General features: G+C 43.3%; 2 protein-coding genes across 2 annotated transcripts in view; both read left to right on the forward strand.

Annotated features, from left to right (window-relative positions):
• Nucleotides 1-5,862, forward strand: part of LOC132998688 (transcription factor 4-like) — a 161,534-nt gene extending 155,672 nt beyond the window's left edge. The window contains exons 18-21 of the mRNA XM_061068421.1: nucleotides 1,276-1,429; nucleotides 2,997-3,226; nucleotides 3,873-4,023; nucleotides 5,399-5,862. Coding sequence (XP_060924404.1) covers nucleotides 1,276-1,429; nucleotides 2,997-3,226; nucleotides 3,873-4,023; nucleotides 5,399-5,447 — 584 coding nt within the window. The 3' untranslated portion in view covers nucleotides 5,448-5,862. The remainder of the gene's footprint in view (nucleotides 1-1,275; nucleotides 1,430-2,996; nucleotides 3,227-3,872; nucleotides 4,024-5,398) is intronic.
• Nucleotides 5,863-16,140: 10,278 nt separating this feature from the next.
• LOC133010310 (uncharacterized) overlaps nucleotides 16,141-22,980 on the forward strand; it is a 38,681-nt gene continuing 31,841 nt past the window's right edge. The window contains exons 1-2 of the mRNA XM_061077847.1: nucleotides 16,141-16,204; nucleotides 16,326-16,384. Coding sequence (XP_060933830.1) covers nucleotides 16,141-16,204; nucleotides 16,326-16,384 — 123 coding nt within the window. The remainder of the gene's footprint in view (nucleotides 16,205-16,325; nucleotides 16,385-22,980) is intronic.

The raw sequence follows: 22,980 nt of genomic DNA on the forward strand, positions 1-22,980 counted from the left end.
TCCTGAGGTGACTTCTCGGATCCTCTGCTGCTGGAGGATCAGGTTGTTCTTTTAGTTTGTCTAACATCATGTGTGTAGTTGTGTGTTTTCTGTCCCCTACACACAGCTACACACACACTGAGGCTCGTCCCCAGCGTCCTGCGTCCACTCGCTTCTCGTCCTCCTGGTTTCACTCAGACGCACAAAGTCACTTTTCACAAGTTCATTTAAACACAAGCAGCTATTTATGCACAAACACACAGTGATTGTACGGAGCCGGACGCACACACACACACACACACAAACACACACCAAACAAACACAGGCCGTCACTCAAAGCCGCGCACAGAATGCACCCAGTCAGGCACACGCAGATCCAAAATGGCCGACAGTCGCCCGTGTGTGTGTGTGTTGACGGAGACGTTGGCAGCGACTCAGGGACGGATCCATACAGACGTGTGAGAAAGACGTCTCTGTTCACAGTGGATTCTGTGTGGATGTGAACTTTATAAAGATGCAACCGAAGCATCTTGATCGCCCCCTGGTGGCCGGCTGTAGTACAGCTCATAAACTCTGCCTCCTCCATGTTAGCAGATGGGAGAAAAAACCACGTTGACTTAATGTTTAGGGTTCTGTCGTTTTCTGTCGTTCTCATCACACTGATGTTTGTCCATGTGTCTGATGAACTCTCTCCTCCTCTCTCCTCCTCTCTCCTCCTCACCTCTCCTCCTCTCGCCTCCTCTCTCCTCCTCTCTCCTCTCTCCTCCTCCCTCCTCCTGTCTCTTCCTCTCTCCTCCTCACCTCTCCTCCTCTCTCCTCCTCTCTCCTCTCTCCTCCTCCCTCCTCCTGTCTCTTCCTCTCTCCTCCTCACCTCTCCTCCTCTCTCCTCCTCTCTCCTCCTCTCTCCTCCTGCCTCCTCCTCTCTCCTCCTCTCTCCTCCTCTCTCCTCCTCCCTCCTCCTGTCTCTTCCTCTCTCCTCCTCTCCTCTCTCCTCTCTCCTCTCTCCTCTCTCCTCTCTCCTCTCTCCTCTCTCCTCTCTCCTCCTCCCTCCTCCCTCCTCCTCTCTCCTCCTCTGTCCTCCTCTCTCCTCTCTCCTCCCTCCTCCTCTCTCCTCCTCCCTCCTCCTCTCTCCTCTCTCCTCTCTCCTCTCTCCTCTCTCCTCTCTCCTCTCCCCTCTCTCCTCTCTCCTCTCTCCTCTCTCCTCTCTCCTCTCTCCTCTCTCCTCCTCTGTTCTCCTCTCTCCTCCTCTCTCCTCTCTCCTCTCTCCTCCTACTTTCCTCCTCTCTCGTCCTGCAGCGCTGTCCGGAGGTCACCAGGGCCAGAGCACCTCCTCCGTCAGCTCAGAGATCAAGTCTGAGGACGAAGGAGACGAGAACCTCCTGCAGGAGTCCAAGCCTCTGGATCCCAAGAGGGAGGACGCCGACTCCAAGGAGCTGAAAGCTAATGACAGGTCAGGATCTGTAGATCTATAGATCTATAGATGTATAGATGGATCAAACCCCTCAGCTGGGCTGGGACACATCGTCCCGTAGGACCACCGGGTTCAGAGAACCTCCTTGTTGCTCCTCATCGATAATGATAACCTCTCCAGGTTCACGTGTCTTATTGATTCTTACTCACAAGGCAGAAATTCAGCTTCTACATGAGATAGAAACAGGATTTGATCATTCTCTAGAGCGACTGACATGAAAACTCAAGTTGCAGAACCTCTAATTGGACGTAATTCAATTATTTTAGTCACTTCCTTTAATAAGACAAGTAAAAATAAGCTGTATTCCTGGAGAGAGGACACAAGGAATGACTCTGACCCGTCGGTGCTTTGGGAATCAGCCTCTGAACTTTGATGAAGTGACCACGTGTGATGAGAAGCAGCTCAAAGCATCAGTTAACCAGAGACCACCTGACGATGAGCTGTCCTCGTCCACCAGGCGTCTCTTCTCTGGGGGACGTCTGGTGGACGTGGAGCACGAGGTTGATCCCGTCTGTCTCTCCAGGGTCTTGATCCTGGTTTTAACTGGTTCTCACACAGCAGAGTAGAGACAACACACAATATTTTCAAAGAAGTGACGCCTTGCTTTCAGGGCTGGGAAATGAAAACACACAAATCAAAAGATTATTCCTGCAGTTGGCAAGAAATTACAAGAAGAAATTATCTTTGAAAACATTACAAAGTGTTGTTTCCCGTCCTGAACTTGGCCGAGCAGCCTTCATCCCTCCGGCCTGAACACAGTGTTCATCAGGTTCAACTTTCACCCAGAGGACGAGTTCAGAAACATTTGGATCCAGAACCCAGAGAGACTTCATGATGATGATGATGATGATGATGATGATGATGATGATGATGATGATGATGTTTGGGAATCATGTGCTGATGAAAACTTGTTGACAATCTGTGTTGTTCTTTGTAATTCTGCTCATTTTATTACCTTTTTTGCGACATATCCATGAGATTATAAGTTATTCTTCTTTGTAATAAGTAGAATAATGAGGTGTCTCCCCTCCTTTATGTATTTTAATGAATGAGGGAGAATAGAAACAACTAATCAAATCACATATTCTGTTATTGGCTGTATTTTCCATTTAAATTTAACGATTTAGACTAAAAACACAACACAGAGTGAATTTTTATTAAATTTAAAGTAATATTTACATCTCTTTGGCAACGGTGATAAATTAAACTTCCTTTGTCCTTGTCTTGCTGAGAGAAACTTAAAAATTATATTTAAATTGACACTTTCGTCATATTGACTGAAAACATGAAACACGGCAGATTGGTCTTTAAAATACCCAGAATGCAATGCTACTGGATGAACAATCATGTTCGACACAGAATCTACGGCAGGTTTTCATCAACATCAGATTCTCCACAGAAACTTAAACATGAGCTTTCATCCTAAAATCCCTCCTCTCCTCCTCCTCCTCCTCCTCCTCCTCCTCCTCCTCTTCTCCTCCTCCTCTTCCTCCCCTCCTCCTCCTCCTTGTCCTCTCCTCCTCCTCCTCTCTGTTGGTCACCGTAGCAACAACGAGGACGAGGACCTGTCCCCGGAGCAGAAGATGGAGAGAGAGAGGGAGAGGAGGATGGCGAACAACGCACGGGAACGCCTGCGCGTCCGTGACATCAACGAAGCGTTCAAGGAGCTGGGAAAGATGGTGCAGCTGCACCTGAAGAGCGACAAACCTCAGACCAAGTTACTGATCCTGCACCAGGCCGTGGCCGTCATCCTGAGCCTGGAGCAGCAAGTCCGAGGTCAGCTTCAGAGAGACACACACGACCTTTGACCCCAATGCAAAAAACTCATTTGATGGTTTTCGGCAGAAATAGTGATTTCACTGCTTGGTCAATAAAAAAAGGACCAAAGAGCTTGTTATGAAAAGATAATCTATAACGGTCTAAAATTCAATTATCTGAACTTAAGGTCTTAAAATGTCCTAATCACATAAATATATAAGCTACTAAATTCATAGTAAGACTGTCTTCTTTAAGTTAAATTCTGTAATATTTAAATTAATTTTAATGTGGTGCTTTAAAAGTTGTTTTTTTTGTTTTATGAGAAATGTGATTTTTTCCCGTATCGGTGGAAACTGAACTCAGAAATGTACCAAAGTAAAAGAAAAAATGCATCATTAATTAACTTCCTTGATTATCAATAAGTAAGAAGTTATTTTACTTTTGCTTTTCTCACTTCTGCTGTTTTGAATGAAGTAAAATGATTTCACTTCACGATGGATCAGAGGTCCGCCTCTCTCTGACAGCTCATGCAGTACTGCAGAGGTTCCAGTAGAGGGCAGTAGTGTCAGCTGTCGACCTCTCAGTCTCTTCAGTTCAAGTGGAATCTGAATTAAAAACCATCTCAGAGAAGAAGGAGAACCAACCTTCTGTTTTCTCCCTGCAGAGAGGAACCTGAACCCCAAGGCCGCGTGTCTGAAGCGCCGCGAGGAGGAGAAGGTCACGGTGTCGTCGGACGGGACCCCCCTGTCGCTGGCCGCCGCGCACCACGCCGCCGCCTCCGTCATGGGCGATGGGTCCAACCCCATGGGACAAATGTAAGACGAAGCACCACCACCCCCCCCCCCTTACACACTAATCTGCTGTTGTACCTTTAACTCTTTAATTCAGAAACCAGCTCAGAAACTTTACTCAATTTAAAAACCATCTGTCCAATGAAATGAAAATAGAAACAAAACTCCCCCCATGAAAACAAGTCTATATTGTTTCACTTCTGATAATTGGAAAAATTAAATTCCCAAAGAATCAGTTTTCTGATTTTCATTCATATCCACTCATGTGTTGTTTGTGTTTTTTTTACCTGCAGCTTCCTGCAGAATTCAATTCAAATACAACTGGAAAGATACGTTTAAAATCCTGTTCAGTTTTCATCACTAAACCAAAATATTAATGAAGCAAAACTTCCTGTTTTGTGTCCAAACTTCAAAATAAATCTCCAAAAACCTAAATAAAGGAATTAGTATTTGATATTCTTTTTATCTTTTTATCTATTTTCTTTGTAACAACAAACGAAACAATAAAGTTACATTAAAGTATCCAGTTGAATTGAGATTTCTCCTCAGTCCAAAAAACTAAAATGACACAAACAACATGTTGATAAATTCTCCTTTAGATAAACAATCCTGATTATTTGACTAAATTAATAGAGAAACATTGTTCGGTTCCTGACAGTTAGATTCTGTCGCAGCTGATGATTTGATGCAACGTGAGGTTCTGTCTGGTTCAGGTACATTTTAACAACAGATTGGCCGTAAGTGTGATTTTATTGTGTGAACGTGTTTGTTGTTGTCTCTTTACACTCGACCTGTGTTTCTGTTTGCATGTGTAAAGTTCAGCTTGTTGTAATGATTTGGGTTTGTGTAGGTTTCATTTTTATTCAGAACATTTCTGAGTATTTATATTGAAACGGACGACAGGTACTAAAATACTAAAACATAGTTTGATGATTTTATTGTGGATGTAATAAAGCTACGTGTTTACATCTCCTTAAAGGAACGTGAATGTTGTTTTATAAGAGGACACAAGTTCCAGATTATAATTTTTTTTAATCAGTGTTTCCTTTTTAACAAGCAGCTTATTGATCTCCTTAATGTCCATTTCTACGAAAAAATTACTTCTTTCAACATTTAGAAAACTTTTTATTCCAGTATCTCACTCACAGATGGTTCGAGAATTTGGAAATTTTCTACATTCAGCAAATTGAATGGATTTCATTGAGCTCATTCCTGCTCCCCAGAGGATTTACACCCATGAGAGTTTTTCACTTATGATTGGACAAACTATTTTAGCCCTTTTATTGTCTTGGGGTGTAATATGAACTGTCACCACTAGGGGCTTTAGAGCAAATAAATAAACAAATGTTTTCCGGGTCTTCTTGTTCACTCTTCTCTTTCCTCTTCTCCGTCCGTCCAGGTCGAAGGTGCCAGAGTTCATCAAGATGATGAGCGACCACTTCCTCTGACACTGTTTCCATAACGACCCAGCAACCAATCAAACCCGTTGTTGCTTCAGCCCGACCAATCAGATCAGCCTCTTTCTCTCCTCTCGTCTGTCGCCTCCGATCGTCCTCCTCGCCTCTGTCTCCCTCTTCTGTCGAGAACACGAACTGCAGAGTCACTCTAGTCGCTTTCGTCACTTCGCCGCTGAAGTGAACCGGACGCTTCTCGTGGAGACGTTGAAACCGCCGCCGCCGCCACGCGGCCGCGCTGCAGCAGAGGATTGTGGGAACTTTTCACACAAAGTGACAGCAACGGACAAAAGTCTTTGGAATCACATCATCCAAGAAATTCTTCTTGTACTTCTTGTTTTATCAGCATTCCCAGTTTTAAAGAATAAAAGGGTTCTATATATATAAAAATATATATATATAGTATATATACGAGGAAAGGAAAAAAAATGATGATTTTAAAAAAGCACCGGGACGCAGGCAGCGAGGAGACGAAGGTCGTTCAGAGCGGAAAACAAAACATATCACAAAGTGTTTCAAGAGATTTCTGTTTTTTTTTTTTTTTTTTTTAAAGCAACGACATGTTGCTGAACGCAGCTTTGTCGCTCTGATTGGTCTGAGGTTTGTCGCTCTTCGGGTGCAGCTGCGCCAGCTTTCCCAGCTCCATGAACGCTACGTCGTATCGAACGCAACGACGCCCCCCTGTGGACGAATCCGTGCCTGTTGGTAACCAGTCACATCCACATCCACACACACACAGAAGCAAAGATGATGAACAGATAAACAGAACAGGACGTTTCCAGGAAGTCGGCCGAACACTCACACATCAGCTCGAAAACCCACAAGTCCAACGAGAGAGATTTGGAATCTGTTCGTGATCTTAGAGTTCGTAGAAGACGCTTGAGTTCACAAATGCTTCTTGACTATCATAGATCCTCGGACAAACGTGGGGCTCAACAATAACAAGGGGCCGATTCCCCCCTCCTCCCCCCCCTTTGACTGCATTCCCTCCTCCACGTTTAAACTGTAACATTAAAATGATTATCAACCTTTTTCCTTTATTTCATCAGCGTTTCCTGCTGATAAACATCGATCTATGTCAGAATCTACAAAACAAAAACCCTCAACAGTTGTTTCCCGTGTGAATCTGCCGAGTACGAAGAGAATCAATCATTCAACCAATTGAATCAATCAACCAGTGAGCGACTCCAGCAGCTTCGTTTATAGATCTGAAGGTAGAGGAATAAAGAATCATGCATTAACGTTAAAGTGTTCTTTTCAATTGGGCAGAAAGACAATTCTCCAGACGTCTTCATCTGAGATTATGGTTGAAGGTTATCGACAGAAAGCTCCAGGAAACATCTGAGAAGCTTCATCTGTCATCAGCAGCTCAGGCAGGAGACTGGTGCTCAGAGGGAAATGGGAGGATGATGGAGGGCAGGTAGAAGGAGGAGAGGGAGGAGGGAGGAGGGCTGGACTGAGCACTGACGTCATTTCTATTCCACTTTTAGCACATTCCCTGAATTGCAATCTAGAATCTGGATTGATTGGGACCAGAAGAGAGATAGGGAGAATAGATCGAGCAAAGGAACAATCATTGGGGTTTTAATCTCGGGGCCAAAGTCGTCAAATCATTCCTGGAACAGATTCATGAGATTTCCTCTCGGTCCTGAACCTTCAGACGTCTCCTCTGCCTCAGTGGCCTGATCGTGTTCAGCTGCTTCAGGATCAGATCCTCTTCCATCGTGGATTTCTTGAATCGTAGACTCTGCAGTTCTGTCTGCAGTGGGATAAGAACATCTGGACTGGTTGGTATCGATTGGTATATTTGTTAAAGGTTGTTGCACAAAGCTGCTGCAGGTTGAGGTTCATGCATCTGGACTCGAGGCCAAATGTCAGTGAAGTCTGGTTCTTAATCATCAGCCAGATTTCAGCATCACGAATTTGGTCTCATATAGTTGTTTACATCCGTGAGAGGTCCAATCCAGAAACTAGTATTATCCCTGTGTTGAACTTTGACCTCCGCAGGTTTCTGAGGTGAACGTAGTGAAGTCCAGACGTCACCAGGTGGAAATCCAGATAGAAACTTAGAGGCTTGTTGAAACATCTCCGCCCCTCGGACTCCGATCCTGATTGAAACCCCTCTGAGTCCAGGTCTACGTCTGATCTCCACTGCGGACCCTCGCCTTATTAGCCCTGATCGAGGGTCCTAGCCCCCCCCCCCATCCCTCCCCTGGTCTCCTGCCCCCCCCAAGCGGTCCCACAGATGCAATTTGAACATTCACTTCTACCAATGTGCCTTCTTAGAGTTCATATCATTGGAGTTACCAGAGGAGGGCGTGTACCTGGTCTTTTAATAGGATGCAAGCTTAGGGAAACCTGTTCTTAGTCGTTAGGTTCTATGCAGTCGGGTTTTTTACCAGACCTGGGTATTTAAAAAAAGATTAAAAAGGAAAAAAAAGTATTTTTTGGATAAAAAAAACAAACAAAAACTGTATTTAATGTACTGTACACTTATATGTAAGTAGACAGCGTGTTCTGGCTCCGAGCCGATGGGACAGACGCTTGATTTAGCAAAACGAGCCCCCGTCCCAGTCCACCCCCCTCCCCCCCAAGAATCCTCCAGAACCCCCCACCCCACCTCCCCGTCCTGTTCCGAGCCCCGCCCTGTTTCCATGGTGAACAACACGTCTCTTCTTGTATTATAGCTTATCAGCTTTTTATCAATATTTGATGGGCTCGTCCGGAGCCGATGTAGTCTTCAGTACAAAGTGTGTGGTTGTTTGTCGTAAAGCAGATTTTCTTTTTGGTTTCTCTCTCTCTCTCTGTTTTTTAAGAAGAATCTTTTTCTCTTATTGCTTTTTCTTTGTCTGTTCTGGTTTACATGTCTATGACGGAAAATGTAAAAAAAAAAAAAAATACTAAAAACAAACAAAAAAAAAAGTACAATTCTCTCTCCGGCAGCATTCTTCTCTGTCGGTGTCATTTTGACGCGGTTAAACTCCGACCCAATCAACAGGAAGGCACGGAAACTGGAAAAGAATCTATTTGAATAAATCAATCTATATATAAATGTACAAAAAATATATACGATATATAAGGAGGGTGCCGGTTTCTGTAATTTTTTTGTGTTTGCTTGGGGAGGAATTCGTTTCTCAAAGACTGAGCCGGCGGAAGTTGGCGAGGCCCCTCAGTGTTATGAATTTCCAGCTGACTTTGTTGTGTTCTCCGTTGTTGCCATGACAACACCCTCCGACTAGTACGGCACCCCCCCGCGCAGGACAAAAAAAAACGGGACTGGAGTTCCCTCCGCTCCGTTCACTGCTATGTATCCACGGCAACGACACACAGACGTTTGTAAATTGTATGCAACAAAATGGCAAAACCTTTCCATTATTTTGAAATTGTGTATGTAAAAGTTATATTTTTACATGTAGACTGTTGTTATTTTGTGTTTTAGAAAATATGTTGTATCAGTTCTTTTGTTAAAAGATGAAAAAGTAAAAAATTCAGTGTGTGTTGAAAAAATGTGTCACATTGAAAATGTAGTGAGGTCAAAAGTTCCAAAATCTTTTTTTTTACGTTTCCTTTTTTTAAAAACTCTGTGGGGAACATGTGGAGGGTTAAAGTGATGAGTCATGGAAGATATATGATATTTGTTTAATTCTCCTCATGACGTTTCCATCTTAGTTGTTTTCTTTGCAGAGAAATGTGTAAATACTCATGAAACCTTCTCTGTGGGCTGAGGCCAGAGAGGTGCTGACGAGGATGTTTAGGTTTCTGTCGGATTCGCTCCCGGATGCTAGGGGACAACTTCGTGGTTATTACCATCGATCATCCGAAGATTTAAACAATCGTCTTTGCACCGAGAAACCGTCAGAACAAACACACGCCGACTCCACGGCTGTGCCAGGGATCTTTATTATTATTTTGATTTCATTCTAAACCTAAAAGAAATGACTGTTCTGTGAAACATCTGGATGCCAGAACTTTAAAAGTACACATTCTAATATTTAACCTCTTAAATTCTGATAATTGAAGTGACGTACCCAAAGATCGCTGATACGTTCAAGCCACTGTCGCCCCCTAGTGGCCGTGGGCCGGCTCTGACTCACGTGCGTTTCTTTCCGGCTTGTAAATGTTAACGATAAACAAAAGAGCCCTCAGCGCTGGAGTCAAGATTAATATATTAACATTTTGTAAAAGATTGGAGCGTAATAGTCTAATATAAAAATAGAAGTCGTCAACAATCAGCTATTTCCCCAAAAATCACGTGAACGACAGCCTCAGTCATTTCTTTTGTGCGTTGAGCTTTTGGACTAAACGAAAGCTGCTTTGAATCGGACCTGAACACTAGGATTGAATCTGTCAGTGTAAGTGCTAAATGTGTTTTTTAAGTAATGTTATTTTTACGATGCTTCATTTCCTCTTTTTTCTCTTTGTTGTATAATCGAGTCATCTCCCGAATTACAGTATCTCCATTTTTATGTTACCCCGATGTTTCTATTAGCCAAAACGTTAACGCTTTTCTTTTCCCTCCCTGTTGTACATACACACCTCATTTCTCTTTTTAAGTGACTGTGCCATGAGCTTTGTAATCTGTTACTCTCTGTACCAGTTTTACTGCAATAATGAGTTGAATTCAAAATGGCCGCTCCTGTCCTTTGTTTTCACGTTGGAGAAGATTTCAACACACACACACACACACACACACACACACACACACACACACATAGCAAAACAAGTTCCATTTTTACTTTTACACAAAATTATTTAAACAGAACTTCAGATACAAATCAAAGTGAAAGAAAATTACAAAATGAACAAAGCAGTTTTTGATATATAAAAGTTTGATTCATCCAAATGTCCACTGCCAGAAACAGAAACGATTCAAAACTCCTGCCAGTTTTATTATCTTATATATATGGCATATTTTTCCAATTTAATATTTATAAACCAGAACAATATGTCTTCAAGAATTCCAGCTCAGACTAAAGTAATATTCTTTATTCTTTAGGCCTCATTCAGATCCACGTTAGGGTTTAAACTATAATAAACTCTTTGAAAAAGGTGAATTAAATGATCAATTCATTAAATGAATCACAAATAATTAGAAATTAAAAGGTTTGGAATCTAAAACTTAGTTTTTTTTTTACATTTTCAGGGGTCTGCTGATATTTGAATTTCACATTTAAAATTTCAAAAGCTATTTCAGTGGATTCTTTCTCCTTCAGGTTCAGATCAGTTTGTGCATCCAGTTCATAGACGGGTCCAGGATCTTATTAGCTTAGCTTAGCACAAAGACTGAAAGTGGGGCAGACTTCTAGCCCGACTCCTTCAAGAGAGAAAATAATAAAGACGCTTTCCTGAACACATCTTCAGATTCATCCTGTTGTCAACCGGGTTTTATTCACAGAGCTCAAACATTCACTACGACTAAAATCACAAACATTATTTAACAAACATTTCTATTTCTGCACATGTTGAATAAACAAGATGAAACATCTCCAGTGTTTAGAAACTCACAGAAGAATAAAACAAGTACAAACCTATAAAAGCCACGTGTTTCTACATTTGTGCTCTCGGAGAATGACTCTTGGATCTTAATGAAAGGAATAAACTAATTGAACTGAACCCTTTGAAACCTTGGGTGAGTTTAATGGGGCCGTTGGGCGTTGGCGGAGTCACCAGCTCCACTCTGAGATGTTTGTGGATTCCGGAGGGTTTTATTCGCCCTTGTTCCGACACTCTTCCGTTCTCTGCCTGTTGGTTCTCATCCTGTGGTGACATCATGTAGAAATAAACCTGCCATTCTTTTTTATTAACGCAGCTCTTTGTACGGCTTAGATTATTTTTCTGTGCAGACTTTGTTCTGTATTCAGAGAATAAACCGAGTCCCCACTTGACTCTGATCCCGGGCGTTTAGAGGCTTTGTGTCTCCAGCCGGCGGCGGCAGGTCCGGACAGGTTCATCACCTCATCGTGTCAGATCTGAGGAAACCGAGCCGGAGACGTCAGGAATCTTTGTTTTTGACTCATCGTTCGTCTGCTGCTTCCAGAGAGCGACAGTGACGTCGTTTCACCGAAGTCAAGTAGATTAGAAGTGAGTCAAGAAGTTAGGGGTGAGTCTGGAAGGTGCGTTACACTAAATCTATTGTGTTGCTCATCATGAAAACATCAGACCATGTTTGTAATGATGGATGTCATTAAGACTACACTTCCCATGAGCCTCAGCTGCTGTAACTGATGAGAAACGTAGAGTCAAAACATCTGAGACTGAATTCTTATTAAAGTGACTGAATCTGAACATGTACTCTCCTCAGGCTCTCTGATTGGCTGTTTCTTACTGAAGTGCATCATGGGAGCTGTAGTTTTCTCGCTCTGGTTTTCCTCTGGCTCGTCTCTTTGGCTTTTATTCAAGAGCTGGATGTTTTCTCACATTTTGATCTGTTGACTCAGCCTCACCCTCAACTGTCAGTCACCTCACGTCACCTCCAAGGAACACCTTGGCTGCGATGTAAGGATTTATATTATTCAAATTATTATTAATATTATTCATATTATTCATACGTGAACTCGTGAACTACGTCTGTTGGAGAAATAAAGCCAAAAAAAGTACAACGCGTTGTTTTACACTCTACAAGTGTTTGAGAAACAGATCAACATGTTTTTTAGAATCAGATTTATTTCATGTTATTTTGAACCTACGTCAGGGGGAGGAGCTACCGATGTGTGTGCTCGACCAATCGTGAGTGAGTCTCAGCTGTCATTCATAACGTTTCACCTTGTATGGACATCATCAAATAACGAACCAGAAAGGTCGATAGAGGGTAAAGCTGAAGTACAAGAACTAAACCACGAATCCCTGGAAAACACCATAAACCACTGAAGGGTGGAGACTTGACCTCTGACCTCTGACCTGCGACCTCTGCTGATCTGAAGATGGAACATTAATAAAAACCTGCTCAGTTCTTATTTCTTCACCTGAACCTGACGAAGTTACGAGGTATCTCTGTTATTATTATTATTATTATGATAGAACAACTATAGATCTCACAGATCCAGCATCAGTTTCCTCCTGAGACTTCAGTGTGAACTCAGCTGCAGATAAGAATAAAAGAATAAACCCAGAACTTCTCGTCTGTTTTATTTACTCATGATAACGTCTCCGTCCTCGCACTTTGCTCAACGGGGTCTTTTACAATTGTCCTGTGAAACGCCCTGAAATGTGTTTGCATGTGAGACACGTGGTGAAACCTTTATATATACAGTCTATGGGTTAAACACAGGCTGGAGGCAGGAGGTCTCTGCACACAGGTTCAGCTTGTGTTCGTGGTCCCCAGAGGATGAATCTTATTTCTGCTCAATGTTTCATTTCAGTTTGAACCAATAAAGTTTCCCTGAGCTTGAAGTTTAGTTTGTGCTGATGAGCAAATGTTTACATTTAAACCTGCTGAAGATTAAGATACATTCATTTGTCCCAAACACATGCACAGACATGCACAAGCACACTCATGCAAGGAGGGCAATGTAACCTCATGTTTTAACCCATCTGGTGCAGGACACACAGAGCAGTGTGCAGCCATGTACGGCGCCCGGGGAGCAGATGTTGGGGGAGTAAGGTGCCTTGCTCAGGGGCACTAGACAGGGTAGGGAGAATCCTCTTGGATTTTTGGACAGATCAATCCAGGTTCGTCTTTTGGTTGTTTCTCCGTGGAGTCGAACCAGAGACGAACCAGAGACCTTTTCTGCCCATAGTCCAAGTTTCTGCCACTAGTCCACCGCCTCTACCGCCAGAACATTTACATTCCAAACAGCTTGGACTCTGAGGGTCGAGTGAATCTCTGAAGATCCTCAGGTCCCTTTCACACCTTCTCTGTTCGGTTCAGACCTTCAGACCTTTTTTCTGAATGAGTTATTCCAGAGTCTCGGGTGTGAAAGGTTCCTCGGATCAAACTGAATCCTGATTCGGTTCGTTTGAGGTGAAAACACTGAACCTTTAAAACACAGATTTCCATCTGCAGAGAATGAATGAGAGTTTTTTAATCTATCGTTTCTTAACGCAGACTCATGATGAAAGAGGAAATAAAATGTTTTAATGTTAAACAAACAAAAATGAACTTTACACACAGGAGAAGAAGAACATTACAGGAAGTGAAATCTGAAACCTCTTCAGTGAAACACAGATGTATAGTTCAGCTTGTGCACCCCCCCCCCACACGTGTTATGTAAGTTATTTTATCAGTGTGAGTAAAGGTTGTCTCTCTGGGACGCTCCCACCTGCAGCATGTGGCTGAGGACACACCCGACTGCAGGTGACAGGACGAGTCCTCAGCGGGAGGTTCAGAGGAGGCAGATGTGTGAGAGGAGGAAACTCACACGTCAAATGGAAAGTAATGAAGTAGATTTACTCTCTGTACTTCACTTCATATTTCTGTTTTCACACAACAGGGTTCACCCGGCCGCTCGCCCTGAGTCAACCAGGCCACACCAAGCTGCCTTGAGATATTAAAGATATCAGGCTGCACGACGGCTGATATCTTTACACTTTAATATCTCGACTATTAATCCTCAAATCAACATGTCAGGTTGTTGTTGTTGTTGTTCGACAGTGAGCGAGTGCAAAGTGAACTGTAATGTTATCGCTTCCCAAACACTCAGTTTTACACATGGTGTTTGAAAATCTGCATTTTTGAAGGTGTTTGTAAAAGTCTCAGTTCAGTGATTTATGATGACGTGTGGATGAGAATCTCAAATGCAGAGGAACGAGTTTGTTTGGGAGAAGATCTGCATGAGTGTGGACGAAGCCTTGGTCCCCTTTCCACAACAACATCTAATGAGTTCTTTCCTGAATACATCCTTCTAGTTTCATGGAAATCTGTTTGGTAGTTTTTGTGTTTTCTGGTTTACAAACACACAAGTGGAGGTTAAAAACAGAAGCTGGTCTGTGGAGGTGGAAGATGATCTGAAACCAACACGGACATTAAGTTCTTCCTGCTGCTTCCTCCTCGATCACGAGCTTTGTTCACGATGAAGATCCACATTTCACTTTTATTCCTTCAGACTGAGACGCAGATTTGCTGCAGCTTCCCTCCGGTGACTCACATCTTCACATCCACCTGAACCTGTTACTGAGGGAAGATTCATATTTAAATTCAGGTCTGTGTCTCATCAAAGGGCCTCAACACAACAATACAGGGATGATGTGTGTGTGTGTGTGTGTGTGTGTGTGTGTGTGTGTGTGTGTGTGTGTGTGTGTGTGTGTGTGTGCTGACGGGTGTGTTCTCGGCTCCAGAGGAATGTGAGGAGTGGTTGCCCGTGTTGCACAACACAAAGCGTAACTCGGCGTTCAGACTCACACCCATAGCAACCAGCGGCTGTTTATCTAACAGCCCGTCCACATCTGACCCTGTCCACTGTCCCCGGGTCGTCCCGGGCTCGGCCTCCAGGGGGCGTCTCCTGTCGCTACTTTCAGGAAAACTTTCATTTATTAGGATGAGATTAAAGTTTTGATTTATGTGATGCATCCATTCATCCAAACATCCTTCACTGAAAACCTGATTAAACTAGAAGGAGCTTCTTTCCTCCATCAAGGCCGAACAGTCGCCTTTAATTCAACCAAGCTCCAGACTCCACACACTTGTCCTTAGACATCAGTCCTCTGAATATGTCCCATTTATCTCTGGGGAACAAAGTGTGAAATGTCCAATGTTAAAGAAAGAGATAAAAAGGTTCCTGGATCCGAACACTGATCGAGACTCTCAAAGCCGGGGGCCCCAAAGTCACTTTCACCAGGGGCCCAAGAGTCCCTCAGTACGCTCCTGGCTGATATCAATGTGGTTAAAGTTTGGTCTCGTTTAAACACAAGAGACGTTAGATCTGATTAAATTTAGTTTAAATTAAATCATTAGGTTAGTGGGCCTCTGTTATAGACAGATAGACGGACGGACGGTCGGACAGACAAATAGATAGACAGACAGACAGACAGACAGACAGACAGACAGACAGACAGACAGACAGACAGACAGACAGACAGACAGACAGACAGACAGACAGACAGACAGACAGACAGACAGACAGACAGACAGACAGACAGACAGACAGACAGACAGACAGACAGACAGACAGACAGACAGACAGACAGACAGACAGACAGACAGACAGACAGACAGACAGACAGACAGACAGACAGACAGACAGACAGACAGACAGACAGACCGACCGACCGACCGACCGACCGACCGACCGACCGACCGACCGACCGAAGAGATTTATAGATAGATAGAGAGATAGAGAGATAGATAGACAGACACACACACATACATATAGATAGATAGATAGATAGATAGATAGATAGATAGATAGATAGATAGATAGACAGACAGACAGACAGACAGACAGACAGACAGACAGACAGACAGACAGACAGACAGACAGACAGACAGACAGACAGACAGACAGACAGACAGACAGACAGACAGATAAATGGAATCCAGGTGATTCAGAACATCTGCATTTTATCTGGTGACGTCAGATGAGTACACTCACATTCTAACATGTGTCTCATGGGCGGTGAACATTCCTGAGATAGTTCCAATAGTTCCATGTTGGTGAGACACTGGAGCTGCACCCCCCAGCATGGTGTCACCAGAGAGAGAGAGAGGGGGGGGGGAGAGACAGTGAGAGGTGAAGTGTAACTTTGTGTCAAAATGATTTTTAGTTCCTGTAAATCACCTGTGACGCGTAAGGTGGATCCCCGGGCTGCTCTGCGTGGTGCGCGCCCTCTTTACGCACTTTACGCACATTACGCACATTACGCACGCCTCCTCCTCCTCAGGTGGAGCCAGGTGGAGAGGAACCAGGACCCTCCCACTCCTCGTCCTCCTCCTGTCAGCCGCAGAGAGCAGCCTGTCAGTCCGCAGCACAGCACCACAGCAGAGGGAGCGGCACCAGGTGAGAGGTCGCACACACACACTCACACACACACACGGACACACACAGACTCACGCTCACTGGCACCGGCTGGATTCCACCGCTGCGTCGCTTCCTCCTGGTTGTTGCGTGGGTTGGAACCCGGTGGTTCTGCACTGGTTCTGGTTCTGGATCTGGTTCTGGATCTACTGGGATCAGAGGGATCCTGCAGTTTGTGTCTTCAGGAGAGTTTGAGAGAAGCAGCAGCTGGAAACTGAGACACAGAGAAATCACTTCTGAGAGTTCAGATCCACACAGTTTGTTCCTGGAGCTTTAATTCAGTTACACACTTTGAGGTGAAGTCAGTGTCACAAAACAAACATAAAGTTGATACTATAGGAGAAAGTTTTTTATTCTAGAAACACTCAAAACTTCAATGAATCTTATTTGAACTGTGATGCAGCCGGAGAGCAGAGAGGTGATGCTTTGAGTAAGACACTGAAACTAAAGTTGGAGGTTTCTGATCAATCATCCAATCACCAGCCAGGGAACATGTAGAAAGGTTAGATCTGTAGAATCAATCCCAAAATGTCCTGAAGCTCTTCTGAAGCTGAACATCTTCACTGGCAGTTTCTCCTGTGTGTTTCAGACTTGGTTGTTTTCCAGTGAGCTTAGATCTTGATGCTTTAACAACACTTCACCACACGCTGTCAACTTTGTGGAAGTTTGCTGTGGAACAATTATCAAACCCGAACCCTAATGGAAAACGCCTCCAAGTTTCAGTTTCAGTCTGAACGCTTCAGGTTCACGACAGAAACATCGTGAGGATTATAAAACAATGCTCTGGGCAGCCTGAACGACCTCTGACCTTTTATGAAACATTGATTCTTGTTTGTGTTTTCTCAAAGCGTGGCTCGGCCAGAGGGCGAGTCCTCCTGCACTCTGCACCGAGTCCGATAAGAGATCTGCAGGAAGGAGACGTTATCTGAGCCTCAGCTGGGCGGAGGCCGCTAATGTCACCTCCAGCGTCTCCACGTGCCGCCGCTCGCTGACAGCTACGGCCTCATTAATAATAATAATATGAGTGGCAGTACCCCAGCTGACCACAGGGGGCCTCTGACCTTCAGGTGGTGTTCTGAGACATGAAGCTCTGTCCCTGTTGGTCTTGATGCTTCCTGAAGATTCAGACAGATTCCACGTCACAGACAGAACACGTCACAGTAAAAGTTTTTTTTTAAATCTTGATGATCTGGTTCAATAGATTATTTGTTGGCTAATAAATTAGAAATTAATCGGAGGGTTGATTCTAACGCTCTGTGTGAAGTATTCACCTCCATCTGACAATGCTATAGATACAGAGATTAGATAGATATCGATGCTTTTATTATTTTAATATTCCTCTTTCTTAGTGATGTAATCATGGCGTCATTTATATCGTACGATGACGAATGATTGGTTAATCTGGATTAAATAAATCTGACTTCATAGTGACATCATGATGACATCATTCCTTCCATTTGTTGATACACATGTTTAACTTTAGGTCGTTTTTTATAATCCATAGCTTTGTCGACAGTTGACCTTTGACCCGTCTTAATCATCTGGTGAAACCCTGAAAAGTAACATTCACACCACACTTGGTGAAAATCTTTGTGTTGTCGTGTAAGATCAACAACGCTCACCTTGTGCGTTTGTGCGTTTTACGTTTGTGCGTTTGTGTGTCTTTGTGTCGTCCGGAGCTCGTCTGTGCTGCAGCTCTGAAGTCAGTCGTGCATGTGTAAGTGTTTTCTTGAGGAATGTTGTTACCCAGACTTAACTTGTCTCTGAGCATCTCTGACGTCTCCTTCTGTCTTCACCTCCGTCTTTATCTATCCATCTTTTTCTGTTCAATCTCTCTTCACCTCTCTTGTTCTACCAAACTTTCTCCTCCTCCGCTTCACTTTCCTTCTCTTTTTTAAACGTTGCTGCTGTTGTCTCATCTTCACTCACAAACTCTGACCTGTAGGTGAGGTAGACGTGTTTGTGTGTGACATCATACATCCACATATATAAACACGTATTAATACATGCATTCACCCACATGTATAAACAGAAGCATTAATAGAAAGAGTATCAGTTTCTGCTGCTTCTACACTTTTATAATCGTCTGGAAACTTGATTCTTCTCATGTTTCAGTGAAAATGAAACCGTCTCGATCTCTAATCAGGATGAAAGTCGACCGTTCTTCTTCTGCAGGTTCAGTCTTGTTCCTCGACTCAGCATCAAAACTTTATCACAATATAAACTCGCAGTTATTGTTTATTTAAAAACTAGGTATCGATGTTTATGTGACTGTTGAGATCACAGAGCTGCAGTGAAAGTTTCATTAATCAGCTCCGGGTGAATAATAACTCCTGGCGCCTCAGGCTCATTCAAACCAGCAGCGTGGGAACATTCCGGTTTTTATTTCCATCCTCTTATTATTTATTAATTATAACAATTCTTCCGTTTGATGTTTTGTGGACGTGTTCCTTCAAACGACCTCGTGTGGATCCTGAATTCAAAGGAACTGTCACACGTCTTCCCTGAAATCTGATCCTGCTGAGTAACTGTAAACCTCAGAATCAAACTTTCACTCTCTTCGCTCGGATTCCTCCCTCTCTCTCTCTCTCTCTCTTTCTCTTTCTCTCTCTCTCTCCCTCCCCCTTTCTCTCCCTCCTTAATTTAAATCTTGCGTGATCTCATTTGTCTTTCAAATTCAAATAACTTGATCTGCAACAAGAGTTTGTGCTTTGTCACATCTAATCTGAATGAGACTGGTCATCTTCATCCGAGGGTAACACCTCACACCCTCTCTCTCTCTCTCTCTCTCTCTCTCTCTCTCTCTCTCTCTCTCTCTCTCTCTCTCTCTCTTTCTTTCTCTCTTTCTCCCACCTTAATGTGTTTTAATGAGGTTACATTCTTTCCCTTGACTCTGGAACCAGACAGTCGACCAACCAGACCAACGAGAAAACACAACTGTTCTCTCTCTCTCTCTCTCTCTCTCTTCGTCTTCTACGTGTATGACTCCTCTTCTTCATCCTGAGATATTTGGATTCGTCCACTCGCTCACAGTTACGTTTCCAGACATTTCCCTTCTGTTTTCTCACCTGGACTCAAACTCTGACATTTTACTCGATGGTTTTAATTGAACAACTTCTTACATCCTCTACTTTCTTGCAGTTATTCCTTTTAAATTCCTTTTAAAATCTTAAAACCACACGTTTGCGATGTGAATCTTTATCTGATCTGTTGAGTCTGTTTCTTGCAGTTCCTCAGACGGTCACAGGTCAGAGATGTGTGTCCTCACAGTGGCTCTAACACAACTGTGTGTGTTATTGTGTAGCAGGGGTGCGTGATGAGTTCTTGTTCAGGGTGTTGTCCGTCGGCTGTCACGAAACGCACGTCTGTGTTTGCCCTCATTCCTTCATCAGCTTCACTTCTCCTCCTGTTTCCTGTTTGCAGAAGTGATCGCACACGTCGCACAACCCGGCCGAGACACGTTCGATTCCTGCACGGGGGAAAACGGTCGGCTCAGAGGGAATAAGACGAAAAGCAAACACGACCATCACGTGTTTAAAGAAGATAGTTCAGTGTTCAGGATCTTTAATCGGCAATTAATTACAGTGCAAAGAATAATCTGAGTTTATTAGATGAACGCTGACGTCATCAGAGCTTTAATTTTCATAAATCATGTGATTTCTGTCTGTAACAATCCAGCGAGGGGTTGTGGCTGCTGTGGGCGTGGCCGTGTTGAACAGTATGAGCTGTGATCTTCCTGCTGAACGAGCCGCTTGTTGTCACGGCGTCTCGTCTGAGTCACGCCCGGCGGTGGCATCTGCTGCCGATCAATCAGTAACACAGAGGAATGTGCAGCGGGAGAAAGCTCCCTTAAACAATTATTCACTGACATCGATCTGTCTTTGAGTTAAATTAAATATCTGTGAGTGTTAAGGTTCTACAAGGATTTGCTGTTTCATATTAACACTTTACTCACGGGAGGAAATCCTCGATCCCTCGGCTTCATCCCCGGATCCCTCCGAATATTTCAGCAGGAAGTGGAGACGTCGTCCATCTTTATTTACGCCTGGAGCTTCCTGCCCGTGGGAAAGCGTTCTTATGTCAGCGTCAGGATTTAAGTGTTTATTCTGACAGAGACGAACTTTGCTCTGAGTCTAGAATCACTCATCGTGGAGGTGTTAGCCTCGGAGGCATCTGTCACTCAACAGTTAGCTGACGTGTTTCTCTGCAGCTGCAGCGACAGACACTCCATGGACGCCATGTGCAGAAAACACCAGTGGTGGGAAGTAACGAAGTAGAAATACTTTGTTACTGTACTTAAGTAGATTGTTCACATGTCTGTACTTTACTTGAGTACTTATTTTCCTGACGACTTTTTACTTTTACTCAAACTGGCTCGTTACTTGAGCAGCGGTTGGCACACCTACCTCTCTCTCTCTCTCTCTCATCTAGGGTTCAAAATTTGTAAAATTATACATTATATACATTATATTCATATTGTTGTTATCATTTTTCAGTCAGTTGAGATAAATCTTGAGGAGAAACATTTTGGGTTGTTTTGTGTCTGTATAGGACTACTATTAAAAGCACTTTGCATTTTTAATTTTGGTACTTGTACTTGTACTTTTGATACTTAAGTACATTTCAACACCAGATACTTTTGATACTTAAGTACTTTTAATATGAGCTACTTTAAGACTTTTACTCAAGTCTTTTTCTGACCGGTGACTTTTACTTTTAACGAAGTCACTTTCAGGTAAGATATCTGTACTTTTACTCAAGTATGGCTTTCAAGTACTTTGTACACCACTGGAAAACACGCATCCAAAAAGAATTCATATAATTGTTTTACATGGATTAATTCGCTCTCTGCAAACAAATTAAATTAGATATTTAGTTTGGGGCTGTTTCTCCTGAATTAAGTGTTTTATAAGGAGCAGTTTTATACTTTTATCTCATCCAAAGGGTCATGAAGGTAATAAAAATCTCATCGATGACCTTGTGAACGTGTCACAATCAGATCAGTGAATCATGGGAAAGTGGGAAGGTGGCCGGGGGGGAATGTGAGGAATGAGGGCGGAGCCTCGACTGGAGGTGAACGCACTCACGGACAAATGTTCGGAATGGTAACACTGCATTCTGAACATTTTATCTTTTTAAAGAAAGTCCTTTTGTTCGTGTGTGGGATGTTTATCACGTTGAGTTCTCTCTCTCCTCTTCTGCTTCTTCTTCACCTGTTCATCACGTTTACTTCTCTCTCTCCTCTTCTGCTTCTTCTTCACCTGTTCATCACGTTTAGTTCTCTCTCTCCTCTTCTGCTTCTTCTTCACCTGTTCATCACGTTTAGTTCTCTCTCTCCTCTTCTGCTTCTTCTTCACCTGTTCATCACGTTTAGTTCTCTCTCTCCTCTTCTGCTTCTTCTTCACCTGTTCATCACGTTTAGTTCTCTCTCTCTCCTCTTCTGCTTCTTCTTCACCTGTTTATCACGTTGAGTTCTCTCTCTCCTCTTCTGCTTCTTCTTCACCTGTTTATCACGTTGAGTTCTCTCTCTCCTCTTCTGCTTCTTCTTCACCTGTTCATCACGTTTACTTCTCTCTCTCCTCTTCTGCTTCTTCTTCACCTGTTTATCACGTGTAGTTCTCTCTCTCCTCTTCTGCTTCTTCTTCACTTGTTTATCACGTTTTGTTCTCTCTCTCCTCTTCTGCTTCTTCTTCACCTGTTTATCACGTGTAGTTCTCTCTCTCCTCTTCTGCTTCTTCTTCACCTGTTCATCACGTTTACTTCTCTCTCTCCTCTTCTGCTTCTTCTTCACCTGTTTATCACGTGTAGTTCTCTCTCTCCTCTTCTGCTTCTTCTTCACCTGTTTATCACGTTTACTTCTTTCTCTCCTCTTCTGCTTCTTCTTCATCTGTTCATCACGTTTACTTCTCTCTCTCCTCTTCTGCATCTTCTTCACCTGTTCATCACGTTTAGTTCTCTCTCTCCTCTTCTGCTTCTTCTTCACCTGTTTATCACGTTTAGTTCTCTCTCTCCTCTTCTGCTTCTTCTTCACCTGTTCATCACGTTTACTTCTCTCTCTCCTCTTCTGCTTCTCCTTCATCTGTTTATCACGTGTAGTTCTCTCTCTCCTCTTCTGCTTCTTCTTCACCTGTTTATCACGTTTAGTTCTCTCTCTCCTCTTCTGCTTCTTCTTCACCTGTTCATCACGTTTACTTCTCTCTCTCCTCTTCTGCTTCTCCTTCATCTGTTTATCACGTGTAGTTCTCTCTCTCCTCTTCTGCTTCTCCTCCTGCACGAAGTCGCTGATATTCAGATTCAGTTCTCGGCTCTAAAAGGTTTTATTCTCCACCTGAGTGAACTGGGACGTGTCAGATCGTCAGGAACTCGTCTGAAAGCTTCAGGTTCTCCAGCTTCACTCAGAGTTCAGACCGAAACGTTTCCAGGTTCCAGGTCACGCGTGTGTTTCGTTTCCTCCACCTGAGAAAATCCTCATTATTCACTTCTGTCATTTAGAAGCTTCTCCTGAAAAACGCATCTTTTGCATTTTTACGGCTCCTTGTTTTTTTTGCCTGCTGCTTTTAATGAGTGTTGTTTTGCAT

This window comes from Limanda limanda, chromosome 1, assembly GCF_963576545.1.
Source record: "Limanda limanda chromosome 1, fLimLim1.1, whole genome shotgun sequence".
Classification (NCBI taxonomy): Eukaryota; Metazoa; Chordata; class Actinopteri; order Pleuronectiformes; family Pleuronectidae; genus Limanda; species Limanda limanda.